This window comes from Abramis brama (assembly GCF_963993115.1).
Source record: "Abramis brama genome assembly, chromosome: 2".
Classification (NCBI taxonomy): Eukaryota; Metazoa; Chordata; class Actinopteri; order Cypriniformes; family Leuciscidae; genus Abramis; species Abramis brama.
Genome location: NC_139964.1, coordinates 25,059,529 through 25,079,920, shown reverse-complemented (window position 1 = coordinate 25,079,920; position 20,392 = coordinate 25,059,529). Strand labels below are relative to the sequence as shown.

Genomic DNA, 20,392 nt, shown 5'->3' with positions numbered 1-20,392 from the left:
GCACACTTTAATGAAAAGACTCCACATGAAAATACAGGAACACCAGGAACAACTACAAAATCCCAAATACAAACACGAACATGATCCAACACAAAACAACGACTAGCAAAGTATGACTGAAAACAAAGAGCTTAAACACACAGAGCAATGAGTAGACAATTAACAACAGCTGGAACTAATGACGGTAACTATAGAAAGTTACACATAAACCAGGAGAAACTGAAACCAAACACATGAAGGGAATGACAGACACAATGAGAACAGAGAACACACTTCAACATAAAAGTCCATACAAAACAAAAGACAGAACCGGGATCGTGACAGTCTCCCCTCAAAAGAGCGGCTTCCAGACGCACCAAATCAGTCCAGGAGGAACAGGGGGAGGGATGGAGGGTGTAAGATATTATAGTTTGTCCCAACTCAGATCCCACTCCAAAGTATATTTTAGAGTTCATCCCCAAAGTGGCTTAATTATCATAGAGAAGAAGAAAGTCAACAGTTATATTGTTTCTTCACCATTTGGATGATCACATCCTAAGCAAATGGTCATCATCAATTGTAGAATGGGAATGGGTGTTGTTAGATTTTGGTGTATTTGGCCGAGCAGTCGTTTGGGTGGCTCGCCAATGTATTAGATTTCTCCAATACATAAAATAAGTAAGCTTGACCAGAGTTCTTGTGGGGAGAAGAATTTATTGAAGGTTTGTAGTGTAGCAGTCCTTCAGCAGCGATGTTAGCATGTTGCCCTTCAACAATCTTAACCCAAAGTTCTGTCTGTATGACTGAACTTTATACATGAAGACAAAAGGGCTACAAACAAAGGAAAACTGTTAGGGCCTCCCACAGGAGATCGATCTAACTTGCTAATCCACTCTGAGCAATGCTGATTCTTTTTATTCATTCACACCAATCAGTTTCTATGGGCCATACATCTGAATGGGCCATTCATCTGTATGGGCCATTTGATACACACCTTTGCAGACACAGACAGAGTGGATTACATCTGATACACAGTCACAATGTAAATGAAACTGATGACTGAAAATACAAAATCTATCAGTGTGGGACACAGAGAACCATCTCAGACAATGGGGTGTCAGAACTTCATAACATACAGACCACAGCTGTTATAACAGAGCAACTTCATTTACATTAAGAGTGGTAAACTGTTACAGGATAAAGGGTTTGAGATTTGGATGTTCTGGGTTCATTCTGACGCCGGTGAACCCAAGGTGCTTCGTGGACTTTGCCACTGCTATGCTGAAATAAACTTCATTTTTGAGATCTTCGACGTCCACATAATTTTTTCTTACAAGGCCCAATCCCCTGAGGTAGAAGGTGGTCTGGGAACTGAGGTACAGCAGGAGACCCCCACAGACGATCAGATGGAGCCAAAGACCACTTCAGCGGAGTAGGTGAAACTGACGACCCCCACGGTGGAGCAGAAGATCACCACAGCAGACGAAACTGATAACAACCTTGGCGGTGTGGGAGGGACTGCAAACCACCACGGCGGATTAGGCGGATCTGTACCATACAACATACAGAGGTTAAATGTTAAACGTGGCCTCTAGGGCCGTGACAGGGAAGGAACAGTGCTCATAGACGGCCTCTGTGTTCGCAACATGACAGGCATAAAGTTCTGAGATGGCCTCTATGGCTGTGATAGGGCAGGCTTTTATAGCCATAACAGGACTGGCACAGAGTTCAGTGGCGACCCCTATGGCCATGACAGGACAGACAGGACTCTCTAAGATGACCTTCGTATTCGTGGCAGGACAGACAGGGTTTTCAAAGGCAGTTGATGAGACCGAGAGTTCATTAATGGCCTGATTGGCCTCAACAGAACATACTGAAAGCTCAGGAACTGCCGTTTTTAATTTTATTTTATATGATTATGGACAATCAGACTCCAGAAAATCTTTCTGCACTGATTTGGTTCCAGCCGGGCGAAAATCCTTGTAGTTGTAAGCAAAAGTAGGTTTTTCTGGAAATCCAAAACACCCAGAAAAGGTGACGATCGAATTCGAGACATGAACATGAGACGCTTGTTCGTATTGAGCCAATGTTTCCAAAGATATAAGACAATTGAGTCTGCGACTAACGGTTTTGGAGTTATGAGCGATTTCATACTTTTGATCGCTGTAGCGCCACCATCAGGCCGATTAGGGTGAGCTTTAGTGACGTTGTAGATGGGGTGGTTACTACCATCCCTCGAAGTTTCATGTCTCTACTACTTACGGTTTGATCTGCCCGATCACTTTTAGGGCAGGATGCTGATCTTTGAAAATCCTAACAAGTACAATAGGGTTTCAGTGGTAAGCACTTGAACCCCTAAAAAGTGTTCACGTCTTTATAGAGCTCGTAATGTTGCCATAGAAACACATAATTCCCTGTCCGACGATGTGAACAGCTCCAAGAACGTCACATTTTGTCATCCCGAAATGCAGCATGTGTAACATGAAGATGCACAATGCTATAGCATTCAAAGACATTGACACCACAAATATGCAAATAAAAATGTTATTCTTAATAGTTCTTAATTGTTAACTCCGGGTACAGTATGAGCAGTGTTAAAGCAACACCAAAGATTCTTTTTTACCTTAAAATAATGTTTCCAAAATAGTTTCAGTGGTTCGTCAACTCGTAACAGGGTGAACGGCACTTCTGCATTCGCTTTGCGTCCCTCTATCGGCTATAACCGCACTATGCAAGTTTGCCAGATCGGGTAGTGGATCTGTAGTTCGAATGAGACATAAGAAACTACAAATTTGACTTGCTTTACGGCAAGCGTTACAATAGCGTACTCGGCAGGTACATATAAATAGAAGATACCTAGCAGCCAGGTAGCTTTTGAATTGTCATCATGATGGAGTCTGCAAATAAAAGGAAGGGTTTGATGTCGGAGGAGGCGAAGAAAAGAAAACGTGAGCATGAAAGAGAAAGAGCTCGAACTAGAGTGAACATTGGACCGGCTTACACTCATTGGCGAGAGCTGAAGGAGGCTACAAGATGCAAGACTGTTGATTACTTGGCTTTGTTGTTAAAAAAGAATAGCAAGCAATGTCATTATTTTGTTTTTCTTCGTTTCTGATGTCGCAATACATCATACTTTCATAAAATCATGCAACATACTCTACCTTGTCTGTGGACATCGTTATTTCCAAAGCCGGTGCTGGATAAACAAATAGCGTGCATGCAACGGTAGGCTAAATTATTTACGACCGCGGTAATGGACAATTCCGCTTCCAACCTGTAGGGGGACCGAAGAGGAAAAGTGCTCTGGTGTTGCTTTAAACATTAAACAAGATAACTCAGGATTCAGTTTATGCTGGGTTTAGAATGACCCAGAATGAACTTGTTCAAGTGTAAAAAGCCTATTGTTTTTTTTTTTTTTAATCTCATGAAAGTTGAGCATTGCTTGCATAGAGTCAGGAAATGCTATCATATACAACCCCTGCTTCATACGTCTGTTCAGTCTTCAAAGTCTCCATTTGCACTTTGAGTACTTGTGAAGAAAGCTGCTGCGAACAAGGTATGAGAGTTTTTACATATTACTTGATGAGTTTGTAAAATGTAGGGCTATGAAAGAGAAGAAATGGATAGCTTTTGGGACAAAATGTTTGTGTGTTGGTCGCTTGGAGCAGGTTATACCACACAGGACCTTAGTGGACCCTTATTTCACAGGATGCTGCATTTTAAGCTTGGTAAATAAGTTCAGGAGACACTAAATTGATTAATGTGAAGTATGCAAACATGTAGATATATAATATTATGATGTATATAATTTGGTGGAAGGCCAGCTGGGCAATGTAAGAAGCTGTAAAGCCCTCATTCATTGTTAGTGTTTGAGTCCTGTTGACTTACTGTTACACCAGATGTGAAGCAACAAAAGCCAATAGAACCCAGACAGCAACATAGTGTTGGCCCAGATCCGGCCCACATCTGGGCCGTGTGGAATCCAAGTGTACCAGATGTGGGCCCATAATAATCAGCCATACTGTCTACACTGGATGAGGCATGAAGCATCGTGACACGACAAATCTCCAACAGTAAACTGACGCCTTGTTTTATTTCTGACAAGTACGTGCTTCTCCTGACATGAAGGACAAATGATTTTAGCAATGGTCGCTTCGTCACGTCCAGTGTAGACAGTCTCAAGCTGGTGTAGACATGCTGTGGAAACACTAAAGACACAACAATCTGATGTTGCAAAAAGAAGAGAAATTGTTGTCCAGAGAAAAGGTTTAATCTGGCTTGAGACTATTCTTAGCATGCATGAGAAATGTGACCACAGTTCAGCAGTGCAACACCTCCATGCCACCCTGATCTTATCAGTCCTTTGGGTGTCGATGAGTCACTAAAGCTGTTTCTGAGCAGCACTTAAGAATTGTTATTTTTGTACTAACCAAAGACGAAAACAAACTATTTTCAGAAGCTTTATTATAGGTATGGAGTGCATGAATTGGATGTGTGTATTTATATGTTTGTCTATAGAGCTGTGATGGTTCCTGTGGTCGTGAGCACCAGAATGACTCTTCTTCTCTCTCTAATCTTTCTGCTCACTTCTGGTGAGTCACAGTTGTTATAGAGCTTTTTTTTGTGTGCTTTTTTAAAGAGTGCATTATTTATCTATTTTACGGTCCACCAATCAGAAACACACTCAGTCTGTCAGTCATTTTAGCTGACATTGGGTTGGTTGACACGTAGAAGACGGGCTTTGGGGAGAGCGTGTGGTTACGCTGACAAAATGGCTGAAATCGCTTAAAGTGCCTGTGGATGTGTTCGCTTTTCACAGTTCTGTGTCAGCGTGATCATTTATGCTTTTCAGCAACACCCCTCTGCAGGACTTTTCACACTTCTCTCACTGTGTGTCATCTCTCCAGCAACAAGTGATAAATATTATTTTAGCTGCATTTACACATAACTCATACTTGACCATTTATCTTCTTTATATTTTGTGTTGCAGGAGTTTTTGGAGAAAACTGGAGTGTGATTTATGAAACTAAATCAATATGTGCTCTCAAAGGATCCTCAGTAAACATGTCATGCACATATAGATTTCCTCAGCAATATAATCTCACAGATACATTTTGGATCAAGAAACCAGATGTAGAGATCAAAAGTTTAAAATAATATCCAGAGTATAAAGACAGGGTTGAATACATTGAAGACAGACAAAACAAAACTGCCGTCCTCAGACTGAACAACGTCACTGAAAACGATGAGATCGAGTATTGTTTCAGATTCATAACTGAAAAAGACAAATGGATTGGTAAACCAGGAATTCAACTTAATGTTTCTAGTAAAGCACTTTTGTCCTTCATTTCCATCATTTATTTAACAAAAAGTTATTAGTTTTAGGACAGAAAGATGTGTTTCCTCCAGGCCTTCAGGTTCAGGCTCCACAGCTGGTGCTGGAGAAAGAAACGCTCAATCTGACATGTAGAACCACCTGCAATCTGACAGACAGATTCATCTGGTACAAAAATGGACAGGCTTTAAACTTCACCAGCGACATCCTTCAGTTTCAGTCAGTCCGCAGTGATTCTGGCAGATACAGCTGTGCCGTCAGAGGACATGAACATCTGCCTTCTCCTGCTGTCAGCATCAGACAACTGATTACAAATATCATGGATGGAGTACTTATCACAAATACATACATTCATTGTATATCAAGCAGTAGTCGGTGTCCACAAAATGACATGAATAAAGGAGACCATGTTGTTTTACGTCTAGATCCCCCCCAAAATACGTCAGTGACGGTCAGTCCGTCTGGTGTAATAGTGGAGGGAGATTCAGTGACTCTGAACTGCAGCAGTGACTCAAACCCTCCTGCTCTGAACTTCAGCTGGTTTAAAGGGGACATATCATGCCAAATGCACTTTTTTAGCCCTTAAATGCATTTTGTTGTATATTTGGAGTGTTTAGAAGTACAGAAAATATGAAATTATTCTCTTCAGGTGCTTCGTTGATATCTTTATATTCTGTTTTGGTCATATTTTTCAACCTGTTCCGATTTTTCTGTTATCTATGACGTTTTTTGAACTATTACGTCACAGTATTTGCAGCGGAACTGCCAAATAAGGACACTGACTTCCGGCCCAACACTTCGAGCAATCCGCCATTTTTATTTCTCGCTGCAATTTTGTAGTCCAAGCTAAAGGATGCAGAAGTTACGAGAGGGTAAGTTAAAATGTTCGGTTGTTGGATGTAGTAACCCACACGCTTCATTACACCGTTTAATGTAGATGAACTTCCGCGCTTGTTACAGGACGCATGTTTAACTGAAAGAACGAGCAGAGAGAGAGACCCGGTCGTGTGTGCGCTCACTCTCTCTCTTCAGAGCCAGGCGAAAGTGTAAACAAGACTTCACCGTCTCCAAACTAGACGCTGTCTTGCTCTCTCTCCCTCGCACATATTAATCAAAATAAATCGACACGGCGGTAAAAGGTCGGAAGACCAAAGTTTCATGTGTAAATACAGTACACACCATTGCGATACATCCATATGAAGACGTTGTTCTGCAGGTTCGTCGTCTTCATTTTCATCTCGCTCCGGCTCTGACTCTGGCTCGAACATGTAAGGCTGGCTGGACAAGTCTTCCGTTGTTGACATTTTGTTAATAACGTGTGAATAAAAAGTTTCTGTGCCGCTAGATAACCGTATCTCTGCTATCAAACTACAAAATTGGCCGAACAGGGGGGAGTTGAACCGAGTGTGGGCGGGGTATGAAGTGTCTCAATTGTATTTAAAGAGACGCACATCAGAAAAGGGGTAGAAAAGGGGCCTGTGGAGCTATAATAATGAGGAATTCAGACCCAAGCATTGCAGTTCCGCTTTATATAGACTACAAATGTATGATTTATATGTAAAAAGGAACAATTTAAAAGCATGATACGTCTCCTTTAAGGAGAATGAAACCTCAGCTGTTGGATCTGGACAGAGTTTCAGCATCTCCAGCTTTAACTCCAGTTTCAGTGGACGCTTCTACTGTGAGGCTCAGAATAAACATGGATCTCAGAGATCAGCGTCTGTTTCACTCACTGTTAAAGGTATTTTCTATAATCAGACACTCTTTCAGTTTCATCTGTCTCACGTGTGAAATGATCTTCATGATCGTCTTGTTTCAGGGGTTCAGAGAGATGCTCTGCTCACAGTTTCTGGGATCGTGGCGGGATGTGGAGGATTGATCATCATCATCATCATCATCATCATCATCATCATCGTGTTCATAAAGTGAGTGAAGTTTATCTGCACACTAAATCTAAGCCTATTCACAAAAAAAAAATCGACCAAAATCAATCTCACATATAAAGCAAATGGACTCAATTCCAAGCCTTTTCTTTTTAAAATATATATTTTAATAGTTTACTCTCTGTTTTCAGGAGGAAGAAGAGGAGAGAAGGAGGAACTGAAGACGGGAATCAAAAGCAGGCGAGTCGGCACACACAGACACACACACACACACACACACACACACACACACACCTCCATCTACAACTGCAATACAGTGTGATTGTATTGTTGCATTGAACTATGAATACAACAGTGTCTATGAAGCAATATAAGTGTATAAATCTTTCTCTATAGGCGGCTGACGCGAGTGATGATACATACACAGCTCTGGATCCAGCGTCCAGAACATCTGACGTTTACAGCACAGTCACAGTCAGTAAATGTCTTTTACACACTTTTACACTCAGATTCAGCAGATCCACACATAAACAGGCTGTTTTGTTTAGTTTGAATATATTGTTTTTGTGCTTTTCTTGATGTTCTGTTTCTTCTTGTTCCTCTCTTTGTAGGAGCTGAGTGCTTCCTGAAGCGGCTGTTCCTCTGCGGCACAGGCTTTACTTCACCAGGGGTTGTCATTATTGCTGTGTCATTATTTGCAGTGAATCTGGTGGGTGTGATTCTGATTGCCGTGGTGTCTCCCCTTGCAGAACAAAAAATATGTGGGAATATACTGCAAAATATAATGCGAAATATTACATAATACATTTCCATATATGCTTATATTTTTCAAAATACTGCAATATATGCATTGGCCATGTATGGATTTATATTAATACATATCCATACATATCCAATATTTATAAATGAAGACAATAGTAAATAGCATTACATGTTATATTCACAAAGTGTTATCCTTTATTGTGTACATGTATTGCATTGCACATACATGTTCTCTTATAAATGTGAATGTATGTTTGTATGTATATGAAATATACATATGTATATTTGTATGAATGTATACATTCACAGAATGTTACAACAGATTTCTAGTTCCCAGCATGCTTTGCTTCCGACTGTTAAAGGAGAGTAAATGTTAAAATGAAGTGTTATTTAATGTGCTTTGCTCAATATTAATATAGGTGGAGATCTGTAAGTGTTTAATGTTCTGTTGTTTTTAAATTTTAAATGTTTTCTGGTATGTGTGAGTTTTTGGGGTGACCATTGTGCTGAAGAGCAGAGCCTGTGCTGACGTTGATGATTGGCTGAATATCATTTAGACTATTATTACAATATTTTAAAAGTAATGTTTCTGCACAGTGATAGTCTCTTGGCTAAATACTTTAGTACATGCAGGTGTGCTGTTGTTAAATAGCTTGAAAATATGGAACATTTGTAAATAAATATAAGATATAAGAAATATATTACATTATATTTTTTTTCTATAAATGTGTGTTAATGCTGCGTGAGTAAATATATCTGCATTATATTACACATGCAGTATCATATCTGATCACATATACATCTATATATTATGAAGTGTAATGCTGAATATAGAATTACATATATTATGATATATTAGTAAATATATCATATTTAATAACCGGTTTATCGGACCATAATCTAACTCTGGTATCTAGGAAACTCTCCAAGACCCGTTATAGAAATCAAAATAGAGAAAAGACCTATATATCACTTATTCCTAAGCGTGACATGGAGCTCTTGGATATTGAAATAAAAACTACTGTCCAAAATAGTTTAGTTTGTGGCCAAGACTGTGAGCTGGCCTGTAGTACTCTTAAAAATACAATTACTCAAATTCTCTCTAAATACACAAAAAGGTAGCCGTGACAATTTAAAAGTAAAAAAACCTTACCATGGCTAAGTGAGAGGTTATGGCTTTTAATGAAAGATAGAGATGCTGCCCTAAAAAAGTATCTCAAGTCAAGGTTGGGGACTGACCAGTTGATTTTCAAAAGCCTGAGAAACAAAGTCACAGGACAGCTCAGAAGAGCTAAAGCAGACTTTTTCTTAGAAATAATTAAGCAGGCTAAAGGGAATAGTAAAATGATATGGAAGTGTATTGACAATTTATCTGGGAAAGAGCGGACTAAAAATGGACCTATCGAACTTAACATAAACATTGACAACAATGAAACACTTGCGCCTGGAACACAAGCCACTGCAAAGGTCAGCTTAATGGTTGCCAACATGTTTAATGACTACTTCATCACTTCAATTCTGGAACTAAGTAAACCCTCAGAGCTGCTTTTAACACCATCTGCAGCCATTGTTGGGGCCACGGCCGCTGGTCCCACAGGAGGACCACAACCCACTTTGGTGGAAGTACTGGACTTTGAATGTGTAAATGAAGGCAAGGTCAACAAAGTTATTACATCACTCTCTAACTCGAGAGCAAAGGACTCATGGGGTCTTGATTCGTTGTTACTAAAAAAATATAAAGAGGACTTTATCATTGGAAGCAGCAAAATCGTATTTCCAGGCCATGATTATATCGCATATATTGTACTGTATGTCATCATGGTCTCAAGCTAAACAAACTGTTTTAAACCCTCTTAGATCATTACATAATCAGGCCTTGAAAATCCTCGATAAAAAGCCTCGGCGGTACCACCACTGCAATATACTTGAAAAGTACAGTATACTAAGCTTTGACAACCTGATTAGGTATTCTGATATCCGTTTGGTTCATAAAATCTTTAATGATGCTGCCCCACCCCCTTTAAAAACATATGTACAGCTACGCTCTGAACTAACAAACAGAGCGCTGAGGTCTGTATCCAGGGGTGATTGCAATGTACCCAAAAGAAAGTCTGCCTTCTCTCAATCAGCCTTTTCCTATAAAGCCATCAAAGAATGGAATGGGCTTCCAGACAATCTAAAGAACAATGCAGATTTTTACAGCTTCTCACGGACAGTCAAAGACGGGCTTTTAGACCACCAGTCCTGTTCACACTAAAAGTACCAGACGGGTATCTGGCCATCAGATGATAGCCTTGTGGGTACCATTTGATGGCTCTTACACTGTATTGTGTTTTGTGTGTTATAAAAAATATAAACTGTTGCACTCCATATATTTAGCACCTTGTAACATTGCAACTAGCTAATTTTGCACACAATTTGGTAATTTGCACTTTATATTTGTATATTGTACCTTCTCTGTAAACTGCCTTTTTATATTGTATTAACTGTCTTTGTTATATATATATATATATATATATATATATATATATATATATATATATATATATATATATATATATATATATATATATTTTTTTATATGTTAATTGCCTTTACTATGTAATTTTAACTTTGTTATGTAATTTCAACTGTGTAGGACTACAGATGGAAATTAGCATAGTGCTAAATCTGGTGCAGCCATCTTTTTAATGTAACTGCACATTGTCCTGATATAAATAAACTAAACCTAAACCTAAATATATTGTCACATATTTTGCAATATATGAAAAGTGGCAATTCCTTATTTATTATTCAATATAATGTAATATTAACACAATTATTCTGTATATTTTCAAATATACTGTTCAAATATCATTTAATATATTGATCATTCATATATTGGGAAATATATTTTCTTTTCGTGAGGGTCTTCTGTCACACCAGCCCGTTCTTCAACAAGAAAGCCTAAACCCCCTGCAATTATTATTGTTCATTTCTGTTTTGTTGCTTTCTCGTTCGACCGCTGGCAATGGTGCTGAGTACTGGTCTTAAATGACTATTGGCCAACCATTGTAACTTTAATAAAACCTACTATTTCTATTCGGAAACTCACGCCTCTGTCTATTTCTAAGTGGAACGTACTTGTGTGTCCTTTTTATTTGGGTTGTTTTCCCCGTTATTCCCGTCGCTACTGAGCGCGCCACGTTTTGCTACAAATGGAAAGAACTGACAGAACAGAACAACACAACTTGAATTGCTCTGTTTGTTAGTTAACAGTGTCTGATCTGGTTAGTGTGTTTTATGCAAATTTGGTAAAACCAAAGACTTTGACTTTGTTAAAACTGAGTTTCAAGTCACTAGGATTCATTTTCACTTCCCAGCAGGCACAGGATATAGACTACAGCGTCGGTCAGACGTTGGATTTTGGTTGAAAATGAAAGTCGGGTTGATGTCTAAATCTAATGTTTGTTTGACGTCAAGCTCCAACGTTGGGCAGTCGTTGAATTTTGGTAGGAATAAACCAAACAAAAAGGTGAAATGCATGGCCGTACACTTATTACCAGCTTCACTTAAAACTAACCAGATTTACTTTATTTAAATTCCATTTTAATGAAATCATATTTTGTATTTTAAAGTCACCATGATGGTGGTTAGCGTTTGCTTTTGTTGTGCTCTTGACCCTTGACTCTTTAATATAAAAAATTCTCTGGCTGCTATAATTGTGTGTTTATGAAGTAAATGTGTTGTAGCTAAACTAGCCATGAGAAAATGAGATCAGGTGATGTTGGCTGTTTATTGATGATGGCGATATCATCATATAGGACTTGTGGTTTTAATATTGTTTTATTCATAATATAAGTCATTTTGTTCCACAGCATACCTAGCAGTGTTGTTTATCAAAAAATATACTTGTTTTTTAAAAACTATTTAGTGCACAAAAACCTTTAATCTATGGCATTACTAAGACACACACAGACATCAAGAAACAGCATATGAATCTCAACAATGGTGACAATCAAACAAAATATCCAGATAATCAGATCAACTCTGAGCATAAAACAAGCTACAAAAAATCCAGCTGCATAATTTATTAAAGCCGCAATGCATGCTGGGAGATATGGGTGAGTTTTGATTGGTGGTACCCAGCATGCACTGCAGCATGAAGCATTTCATTGATTGTCACCATTGTTGAGAGTCATACACTGATTCTTGATGTATGTCCAAGTAATAATGTAGAGGAAAAAGTTTAATGCACTAAATGTTTTTAAAATCCTTTATATTATTTGATAGACAACATTGCTTTCATGCTGTAAAATTAAATGGCTTATATTATAAAACAAAATTAAAAACACAAGTCCAATATAATCAAAACTTCAGACTCTAAGGTCAGGGATTCAGGAAATTACATGATGATGACTTCATCATCAATAAACAGCCAACATCACCTGATCTCATTTTCTCTAGGCTTTTTTGCCACAATAAATGTGCTTTATAAACACTTATTAAACACAATTATAGCAGCCGGAAAAAAAATTATACTAAAAAGTTAAGGGTCAAGAGTCCAACTAAAGCAAACGCTAACCACCATCATGGATACAACTATTGATTTCATTAAAACGGAAATTAAATAGTCAGTCTGGTTAGTAATAAGTGAAGCTGGTAATGCTGTTTGAGGAGTTGTTTACTCCTCTGCTGAGATCTTCACAGATTTAATGTGCTGCCATGCATGTCACATTTTTTTGTGGTGCTTATTCCAACCAAAATTCAACATCTGTCTGACGTTGGAGCTTGACGCCAAACAAGCGTTGAGTTTAGACGTCAACCTGACTTTCATTTTCAACCAAAATATGAATTGAATTAGTTGGAGTCCAACGTCTTCCTGACGTCATATTGACGTACTGTGCCTGCTGGGTTCCAGTATTTTGACCTTTCAGAGCAAAATGACCACATTTACAACTAACATTTTATCATAATTTACAAAGCGTTATAACACTAAAACATATGTCTTCCAGATGAAAACACGGACAGCAAATAGACGTCTCTGAGATGTACGTGTGCTATCAGGGTATGGTGATGTGTTTCTAAAGTGTGACATGGCATCCTATTAGATATGAATATGTCACAGTTAAATGTGTTTTTGCTTATTGTGTATTGAGTCTTAAGCCTCCATGTTACTGATATCATCCAATGAATTATATAATAAACAGATTTTACAGTCACTCAGTTGATTTTGAGTCCAAATGTTTGTTGAAATGCTTTGGCCTCAAAAGTGTATTTAGATGATCTTAGTTCAATTTCCGTTACATTGAAACTGCTAAAACAAGTCAGTGTGTTTGATATGCGTTCGCATTGTGTTTTTTTGTGAAAGCACAAAATGTCTACTTGCATGACGTATTTCCTCTATTTGGCCCAAGTGTTCAAGTAGGTCTGAAGACTGCAAGTGTGTGTAGAACTTTTGAGAAGCTTTTATTTATTATATTTTCAATACTTTGCATTTTAAAAATAAACTTCTACATGTCTGTTCAGTAGTCGCTATGTAACTAACAGAAGCAAATTGGAAATGTTGTACAAAATAGGCTTACACAAACCAGACTCATCTTTACACAAACCAGACTCATCTTTACACAAACCAGACTCATCTTTACACAAACCAGACTCATCTTTACACAAACCAGACTCATCTTTACACAAACCAGACTCATCTTTACACAAACCAGACTCAGCTTTACACAAACCAGACTCATCTTTACACACACCAGACTCATCTTTACACACACCAGACTCATCTTTACACAAACCAGACTCATCTTTACACAAACCAGACTCATCTTTACACAAACCACACTCATCTTTACACAAACCAGACTCATCTTTACACAAACCACACTCATCTTTACACACACCAGACTCATCTTTACACAAACCAGACTCATCTTTACACAAACCAGACTCATCTTTACACACACCAGACTCATCTTTACACCAAAAAAACAACCAAATTTTTACAACCAAATTATATGCATCTAATTAATTTAAACTACGGTGGAATGTTTTCCTCGACATCTTGCGATTTCAGGGCACATGAGTTTCCGAACATAATGCATGCTGGGATACGCTTAGCCTTGAATAACACTATGAAGCAGTATTGGAGATAGTGTGGGTTTAGTGTGCATTAAGGGCACTGCAGTTTGACATTTTAAGACCTCTAAGAAAAGAGGCTTGAAAACCATAGTTTATTATAAATTCACAAAAGCATGCAAATGATGACCCTGTTTTACATTTTGTATGTTGGACTGTATGTTTTAGGTGAAGACTTTTCATTGAGAGCTGTCTATAGAAATAAATGACAATTAAGAATTTAAGTGATAGTCTTTCTGTTTGACTAAATTGATACTTCATTTAGTGCAACTTTCCCTCTATGAATTACACAAAGTGTATGCTGTTTTACACTTAAACTATTACAATAGAATCACATCTGACTATTGCACTGAGAGAGGCATATTCATCCAAGCTCGAGGCTGTTAAACAAAGTTCCACACTTTGGTAAAACCTAAATTCTAGAGGTCAACTGGGTTAAAAGTAAATGCATCATCATGAGCCATTTAAAACAAATACAGAAAAGCCACTATAGTGATCAGTTTTAGCGTTTGAATTGACATTTTACATATTACACTGTTTACATCTTGTTTTTGTACAGTTTTTGCAACAAAGTGTATAGTCACAGAGCGTGGTCAAACATGTTCATATAGGAATGTATGAAAAACATGAACAAATATTGCATAAAGAGAATTAAATGACGGTCCTCCTAGTATGAGAGTGTTTAAGACTAAACAAATCATATTTATTTTAGAACATCTTTCTGCTATGTCTACGAAACATTGACGTGAAAGATGAGTATTACACTTCAAACTCGTCTAACTATTACACTTATTTTGTTATTATTACACGGTTATTTTGTGTGTGTCACTAAACAACATGGTTAAGCTAATGAATTATAGTTGATACGTGGTATTTTTACGTGAAAGGAGGGAAAGGAATATTTAACATATAAAAATAAAAATATTTTAACCTATCGTCAATTTCAATTGTTTGATAAATCATCTAACAATCGACAGTTATATGTGAAACAATTAGAGTTGGTGTAAATTTGCACATCCAAAACTGTTGTTACTTGGATGATGAATGTCTTCACTTTATGATAGGAAAGTACGGACAGCGCCTTTGACCAATCCTCTACATATGGGACACTTGCGCAGAGAAGGCGCACATTCTTTGCACACAACTAGGTGACCACAGGGGATGAAGACAATGTTCACTTCCTTATCCATGCAAACTTTGCATGTGCGCTCCTCTTGAAGTCTTCTTAACTGTTCCTCCATAGGCAAGTGTGAAAGATCTTGACTCGGTGATGCAGCTTCATTTGTCTGGGCCATCAGTTCTCTCAGCAGGCAGACATCATTCTTCTTGATCCAGTTGTGGAAGACCTCTGCTGCTGCATTTCCTTTCGACAGGACTAACTCAATGAGCTGCCCTGTCTGCTGCTTGACTGTAGTGCAGTTACGAATAATGTCATACTCTTTCTGTGAGATGACGTTCTCTTCTAGAAGATGGTCCATTAAGCTCTGCACGCTTTTTAGCTGCTGTGCCATGACAATATGATGTTTCTTAAGAAAAGTAAAACCATCTGATGCCATTTCCTCAGCAAGAAGCTCTCGCTCCTCCTCTCTCTTCTCATCTTCTGCACTTAGTAAATCAGACACCAACTCTTGAACGGTTTTGTAATTTTCTCCACTTGGGAGAATTTTGCTCTGAACAGTTTGCTTCACCACAGGATTGTTCATCATCACTGCATCTTCTGAACGGTCTTCTCCAGGACCCTGGTGTACAACAGCTGGATCAACAAATTCTCTTGAGTCGCTGTCTCCATTAGTCAATAGCTGTTCAAATAGTCTTGGAAATCTTGCTTGAATCTGATGAACAAACTCTTGGCCCTTTTCTTGCAACAGGTATTCACATCTTGGAAACCACTTGGCATGTTCTACCCATGGATCATCACCAGGCTCCCAACATCTGAGTCCACCATCACAACAAAAGCACTTCATGTCATCACGACGACCAACATAGTAAAAACCAGCCTTAGCCAATTGGTCTGGTCGAACAGTTATTCTTGAGGGCCAGTAGACAAATGTGAGCAACCTTTCTTCACACTGTTGCATTGCCGAGTTAGATACATTGGAAAGGTCGCCGCCAGATAAAGGTACATTATCTGCACGGTCACCTCGAACGAAGCGGCAGTTGGGGTAATGCCTCTGGTGCTCTGATACTGCCCGATCTCCCGGTTCCCAGTTGCTAAGCTGGCCTCCACAACTGAAGCAAGCCACTCTGTCGCCCTGACCAAGGTAGTAGAAACCACTTTTGGCAAGCTCGGCTGGAGTTACTGTAGCAAGAGGCCAATTCTGAAAGGTGTCAAGGCGTTCCTGTTCCCGACGCATGTCAGGATTGTGACAAGCCGGAGGTCGCTGGTGAGACATATCCTGGTGAGACATATCCAGGTTTAAGTAACCCACCCGCTCCTCCGTTTGGCCTGAAACAGATACCATGGTGGTCGATGTTAAGGGTGTCACAGGGCTGTAGGATGGCTACGTTGCGAAGCGGGGGAAAACACAGGGTGTGTCCACTCGAGCCCTTCTCTCTGCTGGATATCCCATGACTAGTGTCTAGTCGTCCATGACAGAACACAATCTTATTAAAAAATTTAATGAACTCCTGAACAGATAGAAGATCGACGTAGGGGGTATGTGCTTCCTCCCTCTATGATGCAGGAACCGATGCTAAGAATAAAATCGAATTTTGTTCAACACTACAAAATGTCCTTTCTTCTGTTCTGTTCTGTACACAGCAGGAAAATTAGTGGTATCATTTGAAAAATCACCACACATTTTTCAGAGACGCGATGTGCCTCTGTGGTCCGTGGCACAGCGCATCCAGGCGTGGTATGGAAATGGTTGCCACCTCGGGGATACAGTAATTAAAATGCAGAAAACATTCCGCAACTCTTTACAAGGATCTCTGAAATATTTAATCTTTTAAATCATGTAGTATTTTTAACTATTCTAAATATTATTATTATGTATAATACTATTTTTATGAGCTCAGACATTAACACAACAGAAATGTTTGTAATTTTTTTTATTTTATTTTTTATTTTTTTATTTCAACATTATAATTTTGAGTATACATTGAAGTAGTGAAGAAAATGATATACCGGCAAACCGGGGTTGTGTGCGAAGTCCTGAAATATTTATCAGGACAACAGCTCACCCCGCCCCGCTGGAGGGGTTGTCATCATGACGCCGTAAACCGCTGTATAGGATTAAAGCCACATTGAATCAGAAGTAGCGTCATGGAGAAGTTATGCATATGCCACCGGAGAGATGTCTATAATTAAACCAAAATATTTATATATATATATATATACATATATTTTTAAACATATGCATGGGTGAATTGTACGTCATAAGATCTGTAACAAGCATGTAGAAAGTAGTTAGGATGTATTTCATTTTGCCTATAGGCTTTAAGTTCATTTTACCAACTATTAAGATGTTAAAGTTCATAGACCTTTAACGCATTCAAATGTATTGAGTTAAAATTAAAACGTGATATCAATATCGCATTACCGAATTCAGGGGTGTTTAATAGCTTCAATAGTTATCAAGCACCAGCTGATTTAAGTTTTTCTTCAAACAAAAGTAATTTTCTGATAAATCATTGTACACATACATGTGTTTTGTTGTATGCACAGATTTTGAGGGTCGCTTATAGAAAGATGTGTCCTTGTCTTTGTTTCGCGGTATTTTTAAAAACATACCTAGATAGATATTTTACACGATATGTCAGAGAACCTTGTGCGGCATTCTATATCTGTATAAAGGTTAAAATGTAAAATATACATTTTAGCACTATTTAAAAACTAGGACGGTATAATAATATAATGTAAATGTCTCACGTGAAGATGATGGTTTAAACCATAATTTTATCAAATCAAGTCAATTCATGTGAATACTGTCGTATATGAACAAAGAGAAGACCTAGAGTTCACTAACATTACAGCTAACTGTAGGAAACAAATATCCGGGGGAAAGTGTAAAGAAAACGCCATACAAAACATTACAATCACACCCGACAATACGATAAGTGTTACGCTAGTGATGTTAAAAATTGTTAAACAATTTCAAAACAGGGTGTTTCAGAAGAAATGCAAAGATGCCTAAAAACAAAGGTGTCCAAAATGTTACGTGCTAATACTTGGTCTTATTTCAGAGTCGGTATGCTCCGGTGAAAACTGTGTGAACTTTGATGAGGCCGACGACAATAGCGCTGTTAAACATGCGGTACAATAACAATGTTCAATATAAACAAGAATCCTGCTCTAATGCAACTAATTCTAGCCAACTCTAATTGTTTTACATATAAATGTTGATTGTTAGATGATTTATCAAACAATTGAAATTGACGATAGGTTAAAATATTTTTATTTTTATGTTAAATATTCCTTTCCCTCCTTTCACGTAAAAATACCACGTATCAACTGTAATTCATTAGCTTAACCATGTTGTTTAGTGACACACACAAAATAACCGTGTAATAATAACAAAATAAGTGTAATAGTTAGACGAGTTTGAAGTGTAATACTCATCTTTCACGTCAATGTTTCGTAGACATAGCAGAAAGATGTTCTAAAATAAATATGATTTGTTTAGTCTTAAACACTCTCATACTAGAAGGACCGTCATTTAATTCTCTTTATGCAATATTTGTTCATGTTTTTCATACATTCCTATATGAACATGTTTGACCACGCTCTGTGACTATACACTTTGTTGCAAAAACTGTACAAAAACAAGATGTAAACAGTGTAATATGTAAAATGTCAATTCAAACGCTAAAACTGATCACTATAGTGGCTTTTCTGTATTTGTTTTAAATGACTCATGATGCATTTACTTTTAACCCAGTTGACCTCTAGAATTTAGGTTTTACCAAAGTGTGGAACTTTGTTTAACAGTCTCGAGCTTGGATGAATATGCCTCTCTCAGTGCAATAGTCAGATGTGATTCTGTTGTAATAGTTTAAGTGTAAAACAGCATACACTTTGTGTAATTCATAGAGGGAAAAGTTGCACTAAATGAAGTATCAATTTAGTCAAACAGAAAGACTATCACTTAAATTCTTAATTGTCATTTATTTCTATAGACAGCTCTCAATGAAAAGTCTTCACCTAAAACATACGGTCCAACATACAAAATGTAAAACAGGGTCATCATTTGCATGCTTTTGTGAATTTATAATAAACTATGGTTTTCAAGCCTCTTTTCTTAGAGGTTTGGGTCTTTTGAATCTTACATGGATGTTTTGGACACGTGTGATTCTGTATAAAGTTGTTGATTTAAGCACAACTATTTACACACATGCAAGTATGAGAATAACTAATATACTGTAGATTGTGGACATTCCATTATCTGTTTATTCGGGATTAATGTACATCTTTACCTCCTTAGCTCATATGTTTCTTTAATTTGTGCAGGATGTTGAAGTGTTAGTTAAAAAAAAGGTATTAGTTAATAACAAACAAACAAAACTTTAAAGCAACATGGAACCATACTATTAATACATAAAATATGGTATAATTACAGTTTGAAAATGACTTCCATAATATTTTCTTTTAGTAAAGTGGAGCACCCAACACAAAGTTCTGCGTTTGTGGGTATGATCTCACAAAGATTACATCAATATTACTTTTCTCGAACACAACATGTATGGACATGTTTCGTTATCTAGGCATAACACATCAAACAATATTAGGCTAGAAAGATCTAATACCGGATTAATAACTAAATTAAATTAAATGTACAAAAATTTAAAATGTTGTTTTGATTAAGCCTTTTTACCAAGATTTAAATCTGTAGCTATACCTCTGCACATGTGTATTTGCTTTGGCGAAGTTTTTAGGTGGGCGGAGACTTGGGTTCACAGACCGATTTCTCAATCATGTTTTGCTTTCCGAGCACATGGATGCTTTGCGGGACAGTGAAAGATATATATTTTAGCTAAGAACTAAACAAAAGTTTATAGTGAATTGTAATGTTAAAAAGTTTTGCTTAAAAATTATTCATTTTATGTATTTTTAGCGGTTGTTGTTCGATATGTTAAATGCTCACGTTTGAAACATTGTTTAAAAATATAATTTACCATTTCTTTTTCCGGTATCTTTAAAACTCATTTGTGAAATGCATTCTACCCTATAACTTGTTTTAAATTATTTAACGTTGACTTTTTTGTTGTTGTTTTTAACGTGTAGACATTCTAGCTTGTCTACATTTTTCTGATAGGCCTAGCGTTTTAAATACTAGCCTATACACCTTTGTATTTTAAAGGTCTGTGTCATTTT

At 37.6% G+C, this 20,392-nt stretch overlaps 2 protein-coding genes across 4 annotated transcripts in view; one reads left to right on the top strand and one right to left on the bottom strand.

The window, feature by feature from the left end:
* Window positions 1-20,392, top strand: part of LOC311077898 (B-cell receptor CD22-like) — a 77,867-nt gene that overhangs the window by 49,740 nt on the left and 7,735 nt on the right. The gene's annotated exons all lie outside the window — the stretch shown is intronic.
* On the bottom strand, window positions 15,118-16,541 carry LOC311069622 (baculoviral IAP repeat-containing protein 2-like; the record flags this gene model as incomplete). Its single annotated transcript, XM_084092906.1, has 1 exon — window positions 15,118-16,541. The coding sequence occupies one exon, from the start codon at window positions 16,539-16,541 to the stop codon at window positions 15,135-15,137; it is 1,407 nt and encodes a 468-aa protein (XP_083949032.1). The 3' UTR covers window positions 15,118-15,134.